This window comes from Lactuca sativa, chromosome 1 (assembly GCF_002870075.4).
Source record: "Lactuca sativa cultivar Salinas chromosome 1, Lsat_Salinas_v11, whole genome shotgun sequence".
NCBI lineage: Eukaryota > Viridiplantae > Streptophyta > Magnoliopsida > Asterales > Asteraceae > Lactuca > Lactuca sativa.
Window position 1 is genome coordinate 95,224,369 of NC_056623.2, and position 15,866 is coordinate 95,240,234.

At 36.6% G+C, this 15,866-nt stretch overlaps 1 protein-coding gene across 1 annotated transcript; it reads right to left on the reverse strand.

Moving 5' to 3' along the window:
- Positions 1-9,508: 9,508 nt before the first annotated feature.
- Positions 9,509-10,356, reverse strand: LOC111885926 (protein PROTON GRADIENT REGULATION 5, chloroplastic). The gene is made up of 2 exons (XM_023882161.3): positions 9,917-10,356; positions 9,509-9,758 (listed from the first exon to the last, which is right to left on the reverse strand). The coding sequence occupies exons 1-2, from the start codon at positions 10,187-10,189 to the stop codon at positions 9,654-9,656; spliced, it is 378 nt and encodes a 125-aa protein (XP_023737929.1). The 5' UTR covers positions 10,190-10,356; the 3' UTR covers positions 9,509-9,653.
- Between the last annotated feature and the right edge of the window lie 5,510 nt (positions 10,357-15,866).

The following is a 15,866-nucleotide window of genomic DNA, read 5'->3' on the forward strand; positions in this document are numbered from 1 at the left end:
AGGACTCGGGAGCATTCCAGATACGAGCTGAGGGCCCCAAAGGCATTCCAGACTCGTACTGAGGGCTTGGTGGCAATCCAGATACAAGCTGAGGGCCCCGAAGGCATTCCAGACTCGTACTGAAGGCTTAGTGGCAATCCAGATGTGAGCTGAGGGCTCGGCAGGCATTCCAGACTCACACTGTGGGCCCAGGGGTATTCCAGTCTATAGAGCTGAGGACCCGTTATGTGTTGTTCTGTTTTATTGATATGATATGCTAATGTTGATATTGCTATGTGAACTGTATGTGTATCGGTATTTTGGGGGTAACTCACTAAGCTTTCAGGCTTACAGTTTCAGTTTATTGTTTCAGATACATTAGAGGATCGCGGCAAGGCGAAGGCGTGATCGTACAGCTCCTTCGATTATATTTATGTTTCTGGGAAAAACTCTGATAACTAATGTTTTGAAAACAAAGTTGTAATGTTTTGATGAACTTGATATGAATAAAAATTTTAAATTGGTATTGATTTTTTTGGGTGTTACATACTCATTTATGGTGTATGGGGACAAACGCAGAGTAAATTCTGGAATCATTTCTCTAATGAAAGCCAAAAAGTGTTTGGCCAAAGGATGTACATCATATTTGGCATTTGTGATAGATGCTAAGAAGGAGAAAAAGGAGATGCAGAGCATTCTTGTCGTATGTGAGTATCCGGAAGTATTTCCCGAAGAACTTCCAGGATTACCGCCATATAGACAAGTGGGGTTCCTAATAGACTTGTTACCAGGGACGACGCTAATAGCAAAAGCACCTTACCGATTAACACCGACGGAGATGAAGGAGCTGATGATGCAACTTCAGGAGTTATTGGACAAAGGTTTCGTTAGACCTAGTTCATCACCCTGGGGAGCTCCGGTGTTATTCGTGAAGAATAAAGATGGAAGTATGAGAATGTGCATCGATTATAGAGAGCCGAACAAGGCAACAATAAAGAATAGATATCCGTTGCCGAGGATTAATGACCGATTCGATCAACTTCAAGGTTCGATCTATTTTTCAAAGATCGACCTAAGGTCAGGATATCATCAGCTGAAGGTAAGAGAGCAAGATATAGAGAAGACTGCATTCAGAACATGATATGGACACTACGATTTTATGCTTATGTCGTTTGGACTAACCAATGCTCCAGCAGCATTCATGGATTTAATGAATAGGGTTTGTAATCCGTTCCTTGATAAATCTGTGATAGTGTTCATAGATGACATTCTGATTTACTCGAAAAGCTAAGAGGAGCATGACAGACACTTGTAAGATGTATTAGATGTCTTGAAGAAGGAGAAGTTGTATGCTAAGTTCTCCAAATCTAATTTTTGGATTCGAGAAGTCCAATTTTTGGGTCATGTGGTTAACCAAGAAGGGATAATGGTTGATCCAGCAAAGATTGAAGTTGTGATGAAGTGGGAACAACCGAAAAGTCCCACGGAGATCCGAAGGTTTTTAGGATTAGCCGGATATTACCGGAGGTTTATCCAAGGCTTTTCTTTGATCGCTAGTCCATTAACAACTTTGACCCACAAAGGAGCTACTTATGCTTGGAATGATAAGCATAAAGAGGCATTCGAGAAGCTAAAGAAGAAGCTCTGTGAGGCACCGATTCTTTCTCTACCCGATGGAGTTGAAGACTTCGCTGTTTATAGCGATGCATTTGGAGTTGGACTGGGTTGTGTTTTGACCCAAAAAGAAAAGGTGATAGCATATGTGTCTCGACAGTTGAAAGAACATGAAAAGAACTACCCCACTCATGATTTGGAGTTGGCAGCGGTAGTTTTTGCTCTGAAAATATGGAGGCATTATCTTTATGGCACGAAGTGCAAACTTTTCACTGATCATAAGAGTCTCCAATATCTCTTTAGTCAAAAGGAATTGAATATGGGGAAACGACGCTGGCTAGAGTTACTTAAGGACTATGACTGCGAGATACTTTACCACCCCGGTAAAGAAAATGTTGTTGCTTATGCTCTCAGTCGGAAAGTCAATCTTGAAAGAAAGAGGCCAAGAGAGTTGAGATTTGAAGTTGTCTCGACAATTGTGGAGAATATAAAGAAAGCTCAAGAGGAAGCTTTTGAGAAGAATGACCGAAAGGGGGGACGTTTGGGAAAAAAGTTGGTGTTCGGTATGAACAGTCATGGACTGAAGGTATTCCAAGATCAGATTTGGATACCTAAGACAGGAGGAGACAGAGATCTTCTGATGGAAGAAGCTCACAAAACCATGTGGCCGACAATGAAGCTTGATATTGCAAAGTACGTGGCGGAGTGTGTGACCTGTGCAAGAGTCAAGGCACGACATCAGAAACCATACGGGAGTTTAGAACCTTTACCTGTGCCTATGGGTAAATGGGAAGACATTGCTATGGATTTTGTCACTAAACTGCCCAGAACAAAGAATGGTCACGACATGATTTGGGTAGTCGTTGATCGCTTCACTAAGAGTGCGCACTTCATAGCCGCTAATGAAAAATGGTCTATGGATAAGCTTGTGAATTCTTACGTGAAGGAAATTGTGAGGCTTCACGGTGTTCCGTTAACGATTGTGTTAGATCGTGACAGTTGTATCACCTCGCGATTTTGGAGAAGTCTACAAGAAGAATTGGGTACCAAGTTGTGTTTGAGTACAGCTTACCATCCACAGACTGATGGTCAGAGCGAACGAACGATACAAACGCTTGAAGATATGATGAGAGCATGTACCCTGGAATTCCAAGGTAACTGCGATGAACACTTACCTTTGGTAGAATTTTCCCACAATAATAGTTTCCACTCGAGCACCTTATCAAGCTTTGTACGGATAGAAGTGTCGCACGCCGTCTTGTTGGCTTGAGGTTGGGGAAAAGCAGTTTATGGGACCAGAGATAGTCCATCAAACTGCTGAAAAATTGAAAATAATTAGGGAGAGAATGTTAGCAACTCAGGATCGTCAAAAGATCTATGCTGACAACAAGCAAAGACTGATGAATTTTGAAGTTGGAGATTCGGTTTTGCTTAAATTCTCGCCATGGAAGGGACTTATACGATTTGTTAAAAGAAGAAAGTTAAGTCCAAGGTTTATTGGACCGTTTAAAGTTCTTCAGAGGATTGGGAATCAAGCTTACAAGCTCGAATTACCTGAAGAACTGAATGGAATTCATAACACTTTCCATGTGTATTATTTGAGGAAGTTCACGGGAGAAGTTCCCAAAATGATTCCACTTTCGGAGTTGAGAATTGATGAGAACAAAAGGTTAATTGAAGAACCAGAGGCAATCGTTGACCGAAAGACTAAGAAGTTGCGACGCAAGATGGTCGAATTAGTGCTTATCCGTTGGAAACATACGAATGGGCCAAATCTCACTTGGGAAACGGAGAGTGACATGATGAGTCGCTATCCGCATTTGTTATTGATGTGTGATTCAGGGGACGAAATCATTCTCACGTAGAGAGAACTGTAGCGTCTGTGTTTCTGGGCTTGTCATTAATATTGATGTAATAGTCTAGGTTAACCTTTGTAACCCATTTCGAAATAATATAAGTGTATTATTTCAGTATTATGTGTTTTGTGCTTAATTGTGTGTCTTAATTGAATTAAGTATGAAAATAAGCGTCAAAATGAAATGTTAGATAAAGCCGATATCTATGGATAATGTTGTAGTAGTTGAAACGAGGTTTCCGAATATAAATAGAATGCCGAAATCCGATTTTTAACGAAGAAGTTATGATTTGTCGAAGTTTCGCGACAGAACCGGCACGACGCAGAATGACATAAAAAGTGAATTTACGATAGAGCGATATTTAGCCCAAGCGATCTAAACGAAAGTCATAGTGTTCGTTAAACCGAGAGCGTGCATATAAAGAATTCCTAAATCTGACTTCATATGAGAAGTTATGATTTTTCTAAGTTTCCGCTTAGCAGTATGCAGCCCGAAACTCAAATTCGAGATCGAGTGATTCTTGGTCGAAACAATTTAAACGAGAATCGAAGATCCCGTTTATAGTTGTGCGATGGTGAAAAGACAGACGAAAACGGACGTCAGATGGAGTCTAAACGAAAGTTGTAGAGTGTAGTTTCACCTATGCGTAAATATAAAGAACATCGAAAACGGAGCTCGTATGAGGAAGATACGAATTTCTGAAGTTTTCAAATAATTAAAATATATTTATTTTAATTCGAATAATGTCCGAAGAAGTGACGAGGCTGGTCTTATCCGAAGGGTATGCTCAGCGTACCTAGGAGTACGCCCACCGAGACTTCGCCATCTAGAAGTCTCATCCGAAGCGTACGCTCAGCGTAGGGCTTAGTATGCCCAGCATACCGAGTACGTCCAGCGTACTCCGAAATTACGCCCAACGTAACCCCCGAAGTTCAGCCCACATAAATAGCATGCGAAGGCAGCCAATTCCTTTGCTCATTTTCTCTTCTCTCTCCCATTTTACCTCGATTTTCGTGCAAGAAATATCCCAAAACCCCGGTATTAATCCCGAGCCCCGAAGCAAGTCCCGAAGCCACGAAGATCCTGAGAGGTGCAATTCCCGAGCCGAAGCTCTGCCCACGAGAAGCCTATTTTTGTGAAGATCTCCTGGTTTCACCAAAGAATACTACTTCTACAAGTTGTAGCGTTGTCCGATCATCTTCTGATCAAGTGAGTGTATAGTTACTTTCTTCTAACACATAATTATGAAGTATTTTATACGAAATACGTGTTATGTGTATATTTTTTTTGTTATATGTGTGAATGTATATTCACTTTCTTCTATCTCATAGATATGATTTATTCTCTATGAAATACGTGTTATGTGTATGTGTCTCATCTGTTGTTTGGAATATGTATTGAATGAGAATGCTATACAGGTTTTAAACTATGTATAAAAATATATATTGTTATCTACTAATATGTTGGGTAGAACATGGGTAGATAGTTGAAGTGTGATAAATAGATGAGAGACCTCGATGTTGTTGTTGTTGATCTAGTTATTCAACGGAGTATGGATAACAACCACAAACTCTTTCTACACAGTCCTGTGGAACGCTAGCAGGCTCATAACCTATAGGTGTTGTGAACGATGTGTTCACCGTTGTACTCTATCTCCCTCATGGTTGACTTTAGGATATCTACTGTTGAGGAAACCCCTTTGCAGTAATGTCTGTCCCGATGAAAATCCTAGATTAGGTCCCTTGAGATAGATGTTGTTTTAGGGACGTAAAGTGAGGATAATGGGAATGGGTAATCGGGTTATTGTTGGTAGGTGAAATTAAATATAATTATTTATTGTGGGTTGAAAGCCCTATATGCTCACCAGGCTCCCAAGCTTGACCCACTCAGTTTATTTGTATTACAGGTAGTGGCGCGAGGGCATAAAATGGATGAATCATCAAGTTATTTTGTTTATTAGACCGGTTGTTATATGTAACTGTTGCATGGTCTATCTTTTTTTGTTTATGCTTTTGTGTCTGTATCGGAACATGACATCCCAAGTTTTGATTATATAATGAAAGTACATTTCTTTATGAAATGCTTTGGTAAATACTATTTTATCATATTTTGTTTTTGGGAACAAATTCCACAACTCTTTTAAATCAATGGATTTACTCTGAAATTATTTTTAAAACATAAATTAAACGGTCTTTTTTGGCTGTGATTTTGGGGATGTCACAAAATAATACTAAATTAGTATTTATAGACAAGCTCAACCCATAAGGCCTTCTACATGAGAAGTCTTCCACATTCTCAACGACCTTCACAATCACCTTCTACATCGAATAGGGGAAAGCCTTCTAAGTCAACATCCCATGGAGAGCTTGGCACCCCAACATTCTACCCCTAAAAGCTTCGAATGGATGACCCAACTTCTAGTTCCAAAAGAGAAACTTCGCGAATTAAGACCTCAATTGTGACAAAAATGTAGAAGTGATCATCACATCTTCAAATCTTCAAATAGCCTTCTAATCCGGGTTCTAGAATGTGAGACAATACAATCTAAAGCTAGAAATGGCAACTTAACTCCTTGAGTATCCAAAACTCCAAGGAAAATTACCCATCCTTGAGCATAATGCACATCCCAAAAAAAATCAATAAGTCCAAACTCTTCATAAAAATGATCCATTTTGGAATATCAAATCTTAATCACTTCATAATCAATACCAACTCCCCTTTAAAGTCACATCCGTCTTCGATCATAAAAGATCATTCGCTAAAAATATGATTATCGAAAAACTTTTGAATACCCATATCAATATCTCCCCCCCCCCATTTTTTTATAATCGAAATATGATTATAAAACCTCTAAATGGGAATGAGAAAGTGCTCAAATTGGATTTTTCAATGAAATACTCCTTTTGATATGTGATAAAAAAATGTGAAGCTTCAAAACCGTAAAATTTGAAAAATATGTCAATTTTCGAAATCTTGACTTCCCGGATCGCCTTTGACAAGAAAATGAACAAAATTGTTCATTATTGCTGGAAAACATTTTGCAAAAATTTCAACTTTGAAATACCGAGAACAAATCTCCAAAAGTTGCAAAGATTTATGTTTTTGGGTAAAAATTGTCATTATACTGAAAGTTCGAGGATCAAATGTGTAAAACTATTTGCTTCTTCCCCAAATCAGTGTGGTTGCAAAAAGAACGGAACAACAATAGCGCTCCAAAAAAAAATCAATCCTTCGTAATCCAAAATCGATACCAAACATTCGCTATCCAACCTTCGTTATCCAAAATCGATACCCAAACATTCGCTATCAAACATTCTTAATCAATGTTCACCTTTAATGTTGAACCATCATCTTCCCAGGATTGATGTCAAACCAGTTATGGAACAAACACTTCAATTGCAAGAGTAGCTTCATCCCTACGAAGGCATAGTCTCAATTACGAAATCAAAAATCCAAATTGAGATACCATCGCAACGATAACCTCCTTAATTCTAATTTCCTTTACTTCCTTCGTATCAACTGACCTTCCCATCAAAAACCTTCGTTTTGATTTAACAACAAGAACGAGAAACACTTGTGAGACGATTGCAATCAACTGTGAAACGATGTAATTAAATTTAAGATCAATTGCAAGACACAAAATTGAGTTCCGACTGCGAATACTTTACTCGATCCAACTCAATTAGGGAACTTTGACCAACAATTGGGAACGATACACATAATTTTTACATGAATGATTTCAGATCAACGAAATAGATTTTGGGCTAGATCAAAAGAATTAAATTGGATCAACAAATTTGGCATGAAAAGAAAATAGATCCAATGGAGAGACTCACCAAGGATTTTGAATCTTTTTTCGATTACGCAAAACATGTTGTCATCTAGGATTGTTGTTCTTGAAATGGTTGCTTAAAGCTCCAATATTAATCTATGATACCACATGTAGGATCCCATGGAAATGATATTGTGGAATTAAGAACAATCAACATGAATCAAATGGTAATGTAAAGAACACAAGGTGTAAATAATTATGTTTAAGCTCTATAAGTCTGGAAGGTAGTCTCGAATGTACAAATGTAGAAGTGTATGAACTTTCTCTCTCTCTCTCTCTCTCTCTCTCTCTCTCTCTCTACCTATAACACTCAAGACTACAACACTATTTATAGTAATGTTATCAAAGACTCCAAAATCTATAGTGTGACTAAGACATAAAGTACAACCTCAATGTTCACACTAAAATAGATAGATATATTAAAGGTTCTTCACCTTTGATATAGACAACACAACTTCTCTATATATTTCTTCAACACCTTCTCAATCATAAATGTCACATCATCAAATTCAAATTTTCTTAACTTAACATGGCAGAGTAAAAAGTATAAATGTATTTGTAGAATCTGAGGTGCAGTCTTTATATGTGTAATTATGGTAATATTAGAGTTAGTTAGAGTTGATGGCGGAACAACGAAAGTATGAGAGCCTATAGATCCGCATAGATTTAGTTAGGGTTGATGGTGGGACGACCAAAGTACGGAAGCCTATAGAACCACATAGATGTATTTAGAGGTTGATGACGAAACGATCAAAGTACGGGAGCTTATAGACCCATGTGTTAACAAAATGACATGTAGGTTGTAAGTACACGTATTATCGATATATCGTGAGCCATTATATGTATTCATGTATATATATTATGGTATATGGTATTTTGGGGAACTTACTAAGTCTCGTGCTTACCAAGTTGAATATAAATGTTTTTCAGGTACTTTTATCAAATCGTGAGAAGGGCAAGGTTCAACTATACACACGTGCATTCGTAACATGTTTCCACATAATGTAACTATACTCTAATATATTTTAATAAGAATTGGGTTGAAAATCGGGACGTTAAAAATCCAGTCTAGAACCTTCTATATCGCCACGATGTGAACCAAAAATAACCACGCCGTGGAGTCTTCATTATGCACATTCTTCTTCTCTTCTCTTCTTTATGCATGCTTTAACCTCCAAGTTTTCAGCCCTTTCTCATTTTGGTCCTTTTGTTTGAGATTGCCCGTCTTGGGCTACATAATAGAATTTATACTTATAAGTACCAAATATCTTTGTATTTTACCCAAAATGTAGCTACAATGTAATGAAATAACACATAAATATATGTATAGATATGACAATATGAATCACTTCCCCATTCAGATGGCATTTGGTGTGGTAATAGGTGGTCATCAATCAAAGTTAACATGTTGGCTTGGAGAGTGAGTCATGGTAGGTGGCCCACACTGCTAATCTTTCATCTCTCGATATTGGTATTGGTTCAGATTTATCGTGAAAAACATGTAGATGTGATTTTGTGGATGACAATCATGTATTTATTAACTGTCCTCTTGCTAAGGAATTATGGAGTGAAATAAAAAGCTGGTGGCACTATCTTGGATATCTTCCTGCAACCTCCATGGAATTGTTGTTATGCAAAGCTCATTTTGGTCGGCCCTCCTTCCTATTGAAGGTTCATGAAGCGATTTGCCTATTATACATTTGGGTTCTTTGGTCCTTTCGTAATGACAAAGTATTTAAGAATGTGGTGAAATCAAGTTCGGTGCTGGTCTTCGAGGTGCAACTCCTCTCCCACATGTGGATTAATGCAAGCAAAAGGAAGGGCAGCAAGCTTCATTGGTTGGAATGACTTTCAAATCCGGTCTTGGAGTTTAAGGAGCATTTTGTTGTTAAAATTGTTGTCATTTCTTTTGTTTTCTTTATATTGTGGGTTGTTTTCCTTTTTGTTGTTGTTTCTCCTAGCTTCCTAGCTTCTTGTTAGTTTGTTTTTTAATAAAATCGCTTGCGGGTCAAAAAAAAAGTGATATCCGTAAGCAAATTTCACCATGAAATTAATTTAGCCCAATTCGTTCCTATTACATACTCTATAGCATTTAGATATTGAAGACTTTTATATTGACTAGCCACACATTCCCATTAGGATTTAAGTTTCTACTTCGACATTCAAATTGTGAAATGTAACTAGACAATATGTTAAACCTACAACATATAAATGAACACGATGTAGATACATGAATTTGATTTATATGTTTGATGGGAACCAGATGAGGAAAGTATATACATCTGGAAGATCTTAATACATGCTATAAAGTTACAATTTTAACTTTCTCATGAAATATGAACTCTTTGATCTTGAACTTACACACTAAAGTATTAAGCTAGGAATCCTAGTCTTTCACCATTCTTCTTTGCCAAACGAATCAACCCTTGTCGTTGCTTAGAATCTGCCCCAATAGATTTGCAGAACTCTGTGATTACCTGATAAAAAACATGAATTTGATTCATCATCTACAAGATTTACTACAAATCTTTCTTTCATATAAAGATCGACCCACAACACAAATCAAGAAAAAGCTTACTGATTTCAATAGTTTTATTCAAAGAAACAATCTTTAAGACATGGGTATATAATATACCTGTGAGTGTAAAGCAATTGCTTTTCCTCTAAGTTGATTGAATCGCTTCTTTCCAACGATGTTACGAGTGACGACAACTAAAGGGGCAAAAAGACCTTTTCCTTCATTGACGTTTCCCATCATCGGGCCAGATCTTAAGGGCTTTCCAACTCGAACCTGGTTGGGTGTGGTTTTTGACACCATGGTGGCGTAATCTTCACCTGTAATGGAAGTTCCCCAACTTCCATGGAAGGAAGAAGAAAACCCAGTTGCAGTAACTGATGATGTTGCCATGAAAAGGATCAGGAATCAGAGGTGTTGGTGTTTGTGTGTTTGTGATGAGAAATGGTTTGTGGGGTTTTTGTGTGTGTTTTTTGGAGAGATTGTTTTTGTGGGTTTGGTGTAAATTTGAGAACCTTTTGTTTGAAGAGGCGTCTAGAGCCACAAATACTCTATGGCTTGAAAAATCCGGTTGATAAAGCATCTCCATACTATAGTATAGATTCTTTTCACTTAATGGGACCCACTTTCTTTGATGGAAATCTGTTTTTGTTCTCTTATTGGTTGTAGCTTTTTACCTGGGTCCACCGGATGGATGTGGTGGTAAATTGTTCCATTTTTCTTGGACGTGGCTTTTATTTAATTAAGGAAAGAAATTTAAAATTTTTAAATCAACTATGCCTATTTTTCTATTTTTAGGAGGAAACTTTTTTTGTTTATTTAGGTTTTTAGATAATATAATTTTGTTTCGATTACAAATTTAGATTATACCATATTCATGTGCAGTTGACCCATTATTGGACGGTCTCGGAAATGCTAAAGAAAATGGATAAACCTTCTTCAATGCTAATTCAAACTGATTTGAGACCCGTAGCAAAATAAAAAATGAAAACCTTTACAATATAAAAAATTGGTAAAAAAAACCGTCATCGGGACATTAATAGTCACATTCTTGCCATTTTCATTCTCATTAGTACAATTAACATTAGAAGTATCAATTTTTTTTCATAAATTTATCGGCATATCCGAAAGATATAGTATTAGTTGTTTGAGTTTTTTTTTCTTATTTCAATTTCAAATAAATATTTTCTAGGCAACATTTTGTTATTTAAAATTAAATAAAACAATAATAATGAGAAAAAAGAAGTGAACAAACAAAACACCTTGTTGTGATGTGGATTCATGTCGATTATAAAAAAGAAATAAACAACAAGGCAACCACCAACAAAATTGATCTTCTTGCTTTTTAAATTTAACTACAAAAATGAATAGAAAAACAAGAAATCTAGTAATAAAAAGTTAAGAGGAACAGAAATAGATTTTCCAAATCACTAATTAAGAATCAATTAAATCATAAATCCATTTTACAAATCAGGTATATATTAAATAAGTTTTTTGGAGAAACAACAAAATGACTAAAATTAGAAATCAGGAAAATAAAAAATCCATTTTCAGAATCTTGAATATAAGGTACTAGTTTTCAGAATCAGTAAAATTAAAAGCCGATTTCAAGAATCGTAAATACAATAAATCAATTTTAGCAACCAATAAAATCATAATCAAGAAATTAGACTTCAAAACTCAAAATCCAAAAAATGATTTTCATAAATTAAACTTTAGAAAATCATAATCATGGAAATTAGACTTACTCTTTGTTTGTTTGCAAGAGCAAATAATCAATCAATCAAATAGAAATCGATTTTCAAAATCTAATGTTTACTCTTATATATATATATATATATATATATATATATATATATATATATATATATATATATATATATATATATATATATATATATATATATATATATATATATATATATATATATCGATTTTAAGAAATATTGTTGGAGATTTTTTTTCTTCTTATAGTTGACTAAGCGAGTACCATAAGCAAAAACAAGGACAGATGTGAGACTTGAGAGTAAAAGAACGAGCTTCGATAAAGTATAGAATATAAAATCAAAATATTAGCATTCCCAATGATTTTGGCTCCAATTAGTAACATTTTTTTGGCACCCATTGCTTCTAATATAATCTATTGCAGTAGCATATAAGGCAAAAAAAAAATTATATCTACATAATTAGAGGATGTATAAAAATGTGGCTCTAGAAAATTAAAGGCTTTGGGCCATCGTCCAGCCCACTGCCGCACCCATTGGCCTGGCCTTTTCCTCCATAAAATTTATCTTTCTCTTCACATACTCTCCTACCTTGCCTTCTCTATTATATACTTCTTGAAAGATTAGTATTTCCTTGAAAATAATGGTACGAATGATTGAAAAGATAAATGATGTGGGGTGAATCATGGAAGACATGTAGATTAAGCTAACATATAAACCTTTATATCCTATAAATTTATTTTTATTAGACAAAATTTCATAAATGGTCTCTATGGTTTCTAAAAAATAACACTTTCAAGATATCTTTGGAAATCGTTAAATAGGTGGTCATTATGGTTTTGAAACCTTGCATAGTTAGTCCTTTTGACTAGCTCCGTGAAGAATAGGGTTAAATAATTGTGAAATGACCATATTCGTCCTTTCTTATTTCATTTGTTATTAGTTTAAGAAACTACATAGACCATTTATGTAAAATAAGAGAAAGCTAAAATAAACCTCACGTCACAGTCTGTACGTTTAGGCCATCTGATATGGTCAAGTAATCCACGCATGAAGGTCAACGTGGCAAGGCTGGCTACGCGTGAACACCGCATTTGGTGTGCGTAGCTGTCTTGTGGCGTGGTTCCGGCTATGGGCAAAGACGAGAAATGTGATTGGTTGATGCCCTATTTGACCGTTTCTTCTTTGTGTGTGAACGTTGGTGGATTTAAAAAAAAATACTCTTTTTTAAAGAGTAACGAAAATGAAGAAAATGGCAATGTGCAAGTGAGGAAGAAGTCAGTAAAATGAAGACTTGGCAACTTTGGTCTCTGGAGAGGCTTAGCTGATTACATCTCCCACCCTAAGTCAAATTTCTTATACTTAAATAATTTTTGGAAATTACAAATCAGACCCTTAACTTATATATTTCAATGCTATTTTTTTAATTTCTAATATACCTTTAAATATTTATTGAGTTTTAAGAGTATGTATTTTTATTTAATTTATTGTACTTTTTATTAGTAAAATATTTATTTATGTTTAATAACTATGTTTTTTATTTAATATAATGTCAAAAAAAATTGAAAAATAAAAAGATATATAATATGGAGTGATAACCATATTCAAGTGGTAGTAAGCCGATAGTAAATATGTAGTGGAACTGACAGGACAACACTTTTCTAGTAGGTTGGTGGTAACACTCTTGCTTAGAGGAGCCCCTGAAATTTTGAAAGCTTCCTCGCCTTCACCCTATGAGTTTAGGGTGCTTTCCTGGTGGCTTTACTACAACAGTACTCACAAGAAGAAGAGAAGAATAGGTTTCACCCCCATCCCACTAGCCAAGCTTTTGGTGCTGCTACAGCAAGCAAAGCAAGCTTTCCCCCTTCGTTTGTTGTGGGTCGCGGCTCACCACAGGCACTGAATGAATGAAATGAGTGGAGATCTTCCTTCCCCCTTGCTAATTACCAAGAACTTTGTTGCCACTAGTGGCGAAGAATAATTTCACTATAAAAAAAAAAAAGAACGGATCACCCTTACGCGTTCAACGAACTCATACTAATTCTAGGACTTGTCGCAAGCAAATTCAGAAATGAAAGAAGTCTACCGAAAGCCTTGGTACTTGTCTGATCAATCACACTGTTCAATAGTTCACTTCAATTTTGATTGGGGGATTTCACCTGTTGTTTTCCCTTTCCGAGTAGATCTTCTCATTGACAACAATAGGTATTGGCCATAACCAGAGAAATTGGAAGAGTGTTGATATTTCTTGCTTTGAAGTGGGGTTGTAGTTAATCGATTAGCTAGTAGGCTAAGGTCTAAGCACTAAGGGAACAAGGGGCTAGCCTCAAAACCTAACGTTGAGCCTTACCTTATTCATCTTCCGTCTTCTCTCTTACCGTTGACATCCTCATCGCCGAGATCAAGAACATTATGATCACCTCCTACTCTATGCCTAAGGTCATTATTCATAAACTTTTTCTAGCTTGTTAATGGGTCAAAGTTTATTTATATTTTAACTTTGAATTTTTATATTTTTTTTTGGAAAGCGGCAAATAAATATATATTAATGCAAACCCAACATCAAGTTGATGTGGGGCAGATAGTACAAATGGAGAGTATCGCAAAAAAACAAACAGAGAATTTACAAACAATGGAAAGGACAAAGATTCCACACTCTCCAGTCCACCTTTTTGCATGAAGTTATATATTTGCACCAAGTAAACGTTAGAGCTTTTATCCTTTCAACTATAATCGTCGGTCTCGTGGGGATGTTCTCGAAAACCCGTTTATTCCAACAAACCCATTTACACCATAATGTTCCACATAGTATCATATTCAACAAACTTTTTTCCTTATTGCACCCAGACTTTCTTAACACAAAAAGTAGCATATCTTTTACCGAACTAAACCTTTCACCATTGATTTTGCACCAATTAAGTATGAGATCCATGACCATCTTCGCCATCGGACACAAAATCAAGATGTGATCGCTCGTCTCCTCTCCTTGATTGCAAGCACCGCACATCGTAGATGGAATGGTAATCCCGCGTTGGCAGAGTGCCACCGCTGAGGGAATTCTTCCTTGCTTAGCTCTCCAAATAAATGAAAGAATCTTGAACTGTGTCGCTTTCCCCCAATCAAAAGGTCCATCATTTACCATGTGATTTGATAATTCAATTCGCTCCCGTAACAAACATACCCTAAAGCGACCTTCTGATGTAAACTTCGATTCCCATCGACCATCGATCGGGTTCTGCGATATTATTTCTTTAGGTTCAATTTTTATTTTTTTCAAAAACGACTTGGTTTTAACTATATTTTTCCAAACACCATTACTGGATCTGTTAGCAAGGACGGACAAGTGTTTACCATCTAGTTTATGGATACACCGGATTACATTCGCCCACAAGGCTGAGTTGTCAGTCTTTAGTCGCCACATCCACTTAGCTAATAGTGAGATGTTAAGAGATTTGATTGAGCCAAGACCGATACCCCCAACACTCCTTGGAGAGATTAGCTTTTCCCACGCCACCCAACAGATGCATTTTTTTTGTTATACTCTTTACTCCATATAACTTTTCTTCTAATTCTTTCCAAAGTGTCAATTACTCCTATTGGTACTACAAAAATGGACATAAAGAAAGTAGGAAGATTGCCCAGTACAACCTTCGTAAGGGTTAATCTGCCCCCAAAGCTCAATGATCTCACTTTCCAGGTCGACATCTTTGCTTGGAATTTGTCGATAATTGGTTCCCATGCTTTCCTACGATTAATGTTCTCTCCAACCGGGATTCCGAGATAGGTGAATGGGATGGATGAAGGTTCACATCCGAGAGGGGCTGCCCAATTTATTACTTCAGTGTGGGAGGCCCCCACCCCATATACCTTTGACTTCCTGAAGTTCACCTTTAACCCCGACGATACATAGAAACACCTTAATATCCGGGCCAAGTTTGCAATATTACGCCTCGACCATTCGCCAATAAACAGTGCATCATCTGCGTAGAATAAATGAGACAAACAGAGATTAGATTGTTGAAATTTGATGCCATCAAAAATTCCTTTTTCCACAGCCGTCTTCATCGCCTGATTTAATCCTTCCATCGCAATGATGAAAAGAAATGGGGAGAGAGGATCTCCCTGTCTGACACCTTTCGACATAGAGAACTCCTTTGTTGGGCTACCATTAATGATCACCGAAGCTCTACCAGATTCAAGACAACCATTCATCCATAATCTCCATTTCGACCCGAATCCCATTTGTTCCATGATTGAATCCAAAAATGTCCAACTTATCGAGATTTAAAAATGCCATTGAAATGTTCAATGAATCTCAAAGGATCTAGGAGTTTTCATAGATTTAA

Excerpts from the sequence above, each read along its gene's own strand:
- LOC111885926 (XM_023882161.3), bottom strand. The coding sequence starts at position 10,189 with ATGGCAACATCATCAGTTACTGCAACTGGGTTTTCTTCTTCCTTCCAT. Across the intron at positions 9,759-9,916 it reads CAATTGCTTTACACTCACAG|GTAATCACAGAGTTCTGCAA; the intron begins GTATATTATATA and ends GTTTTTTATCAG.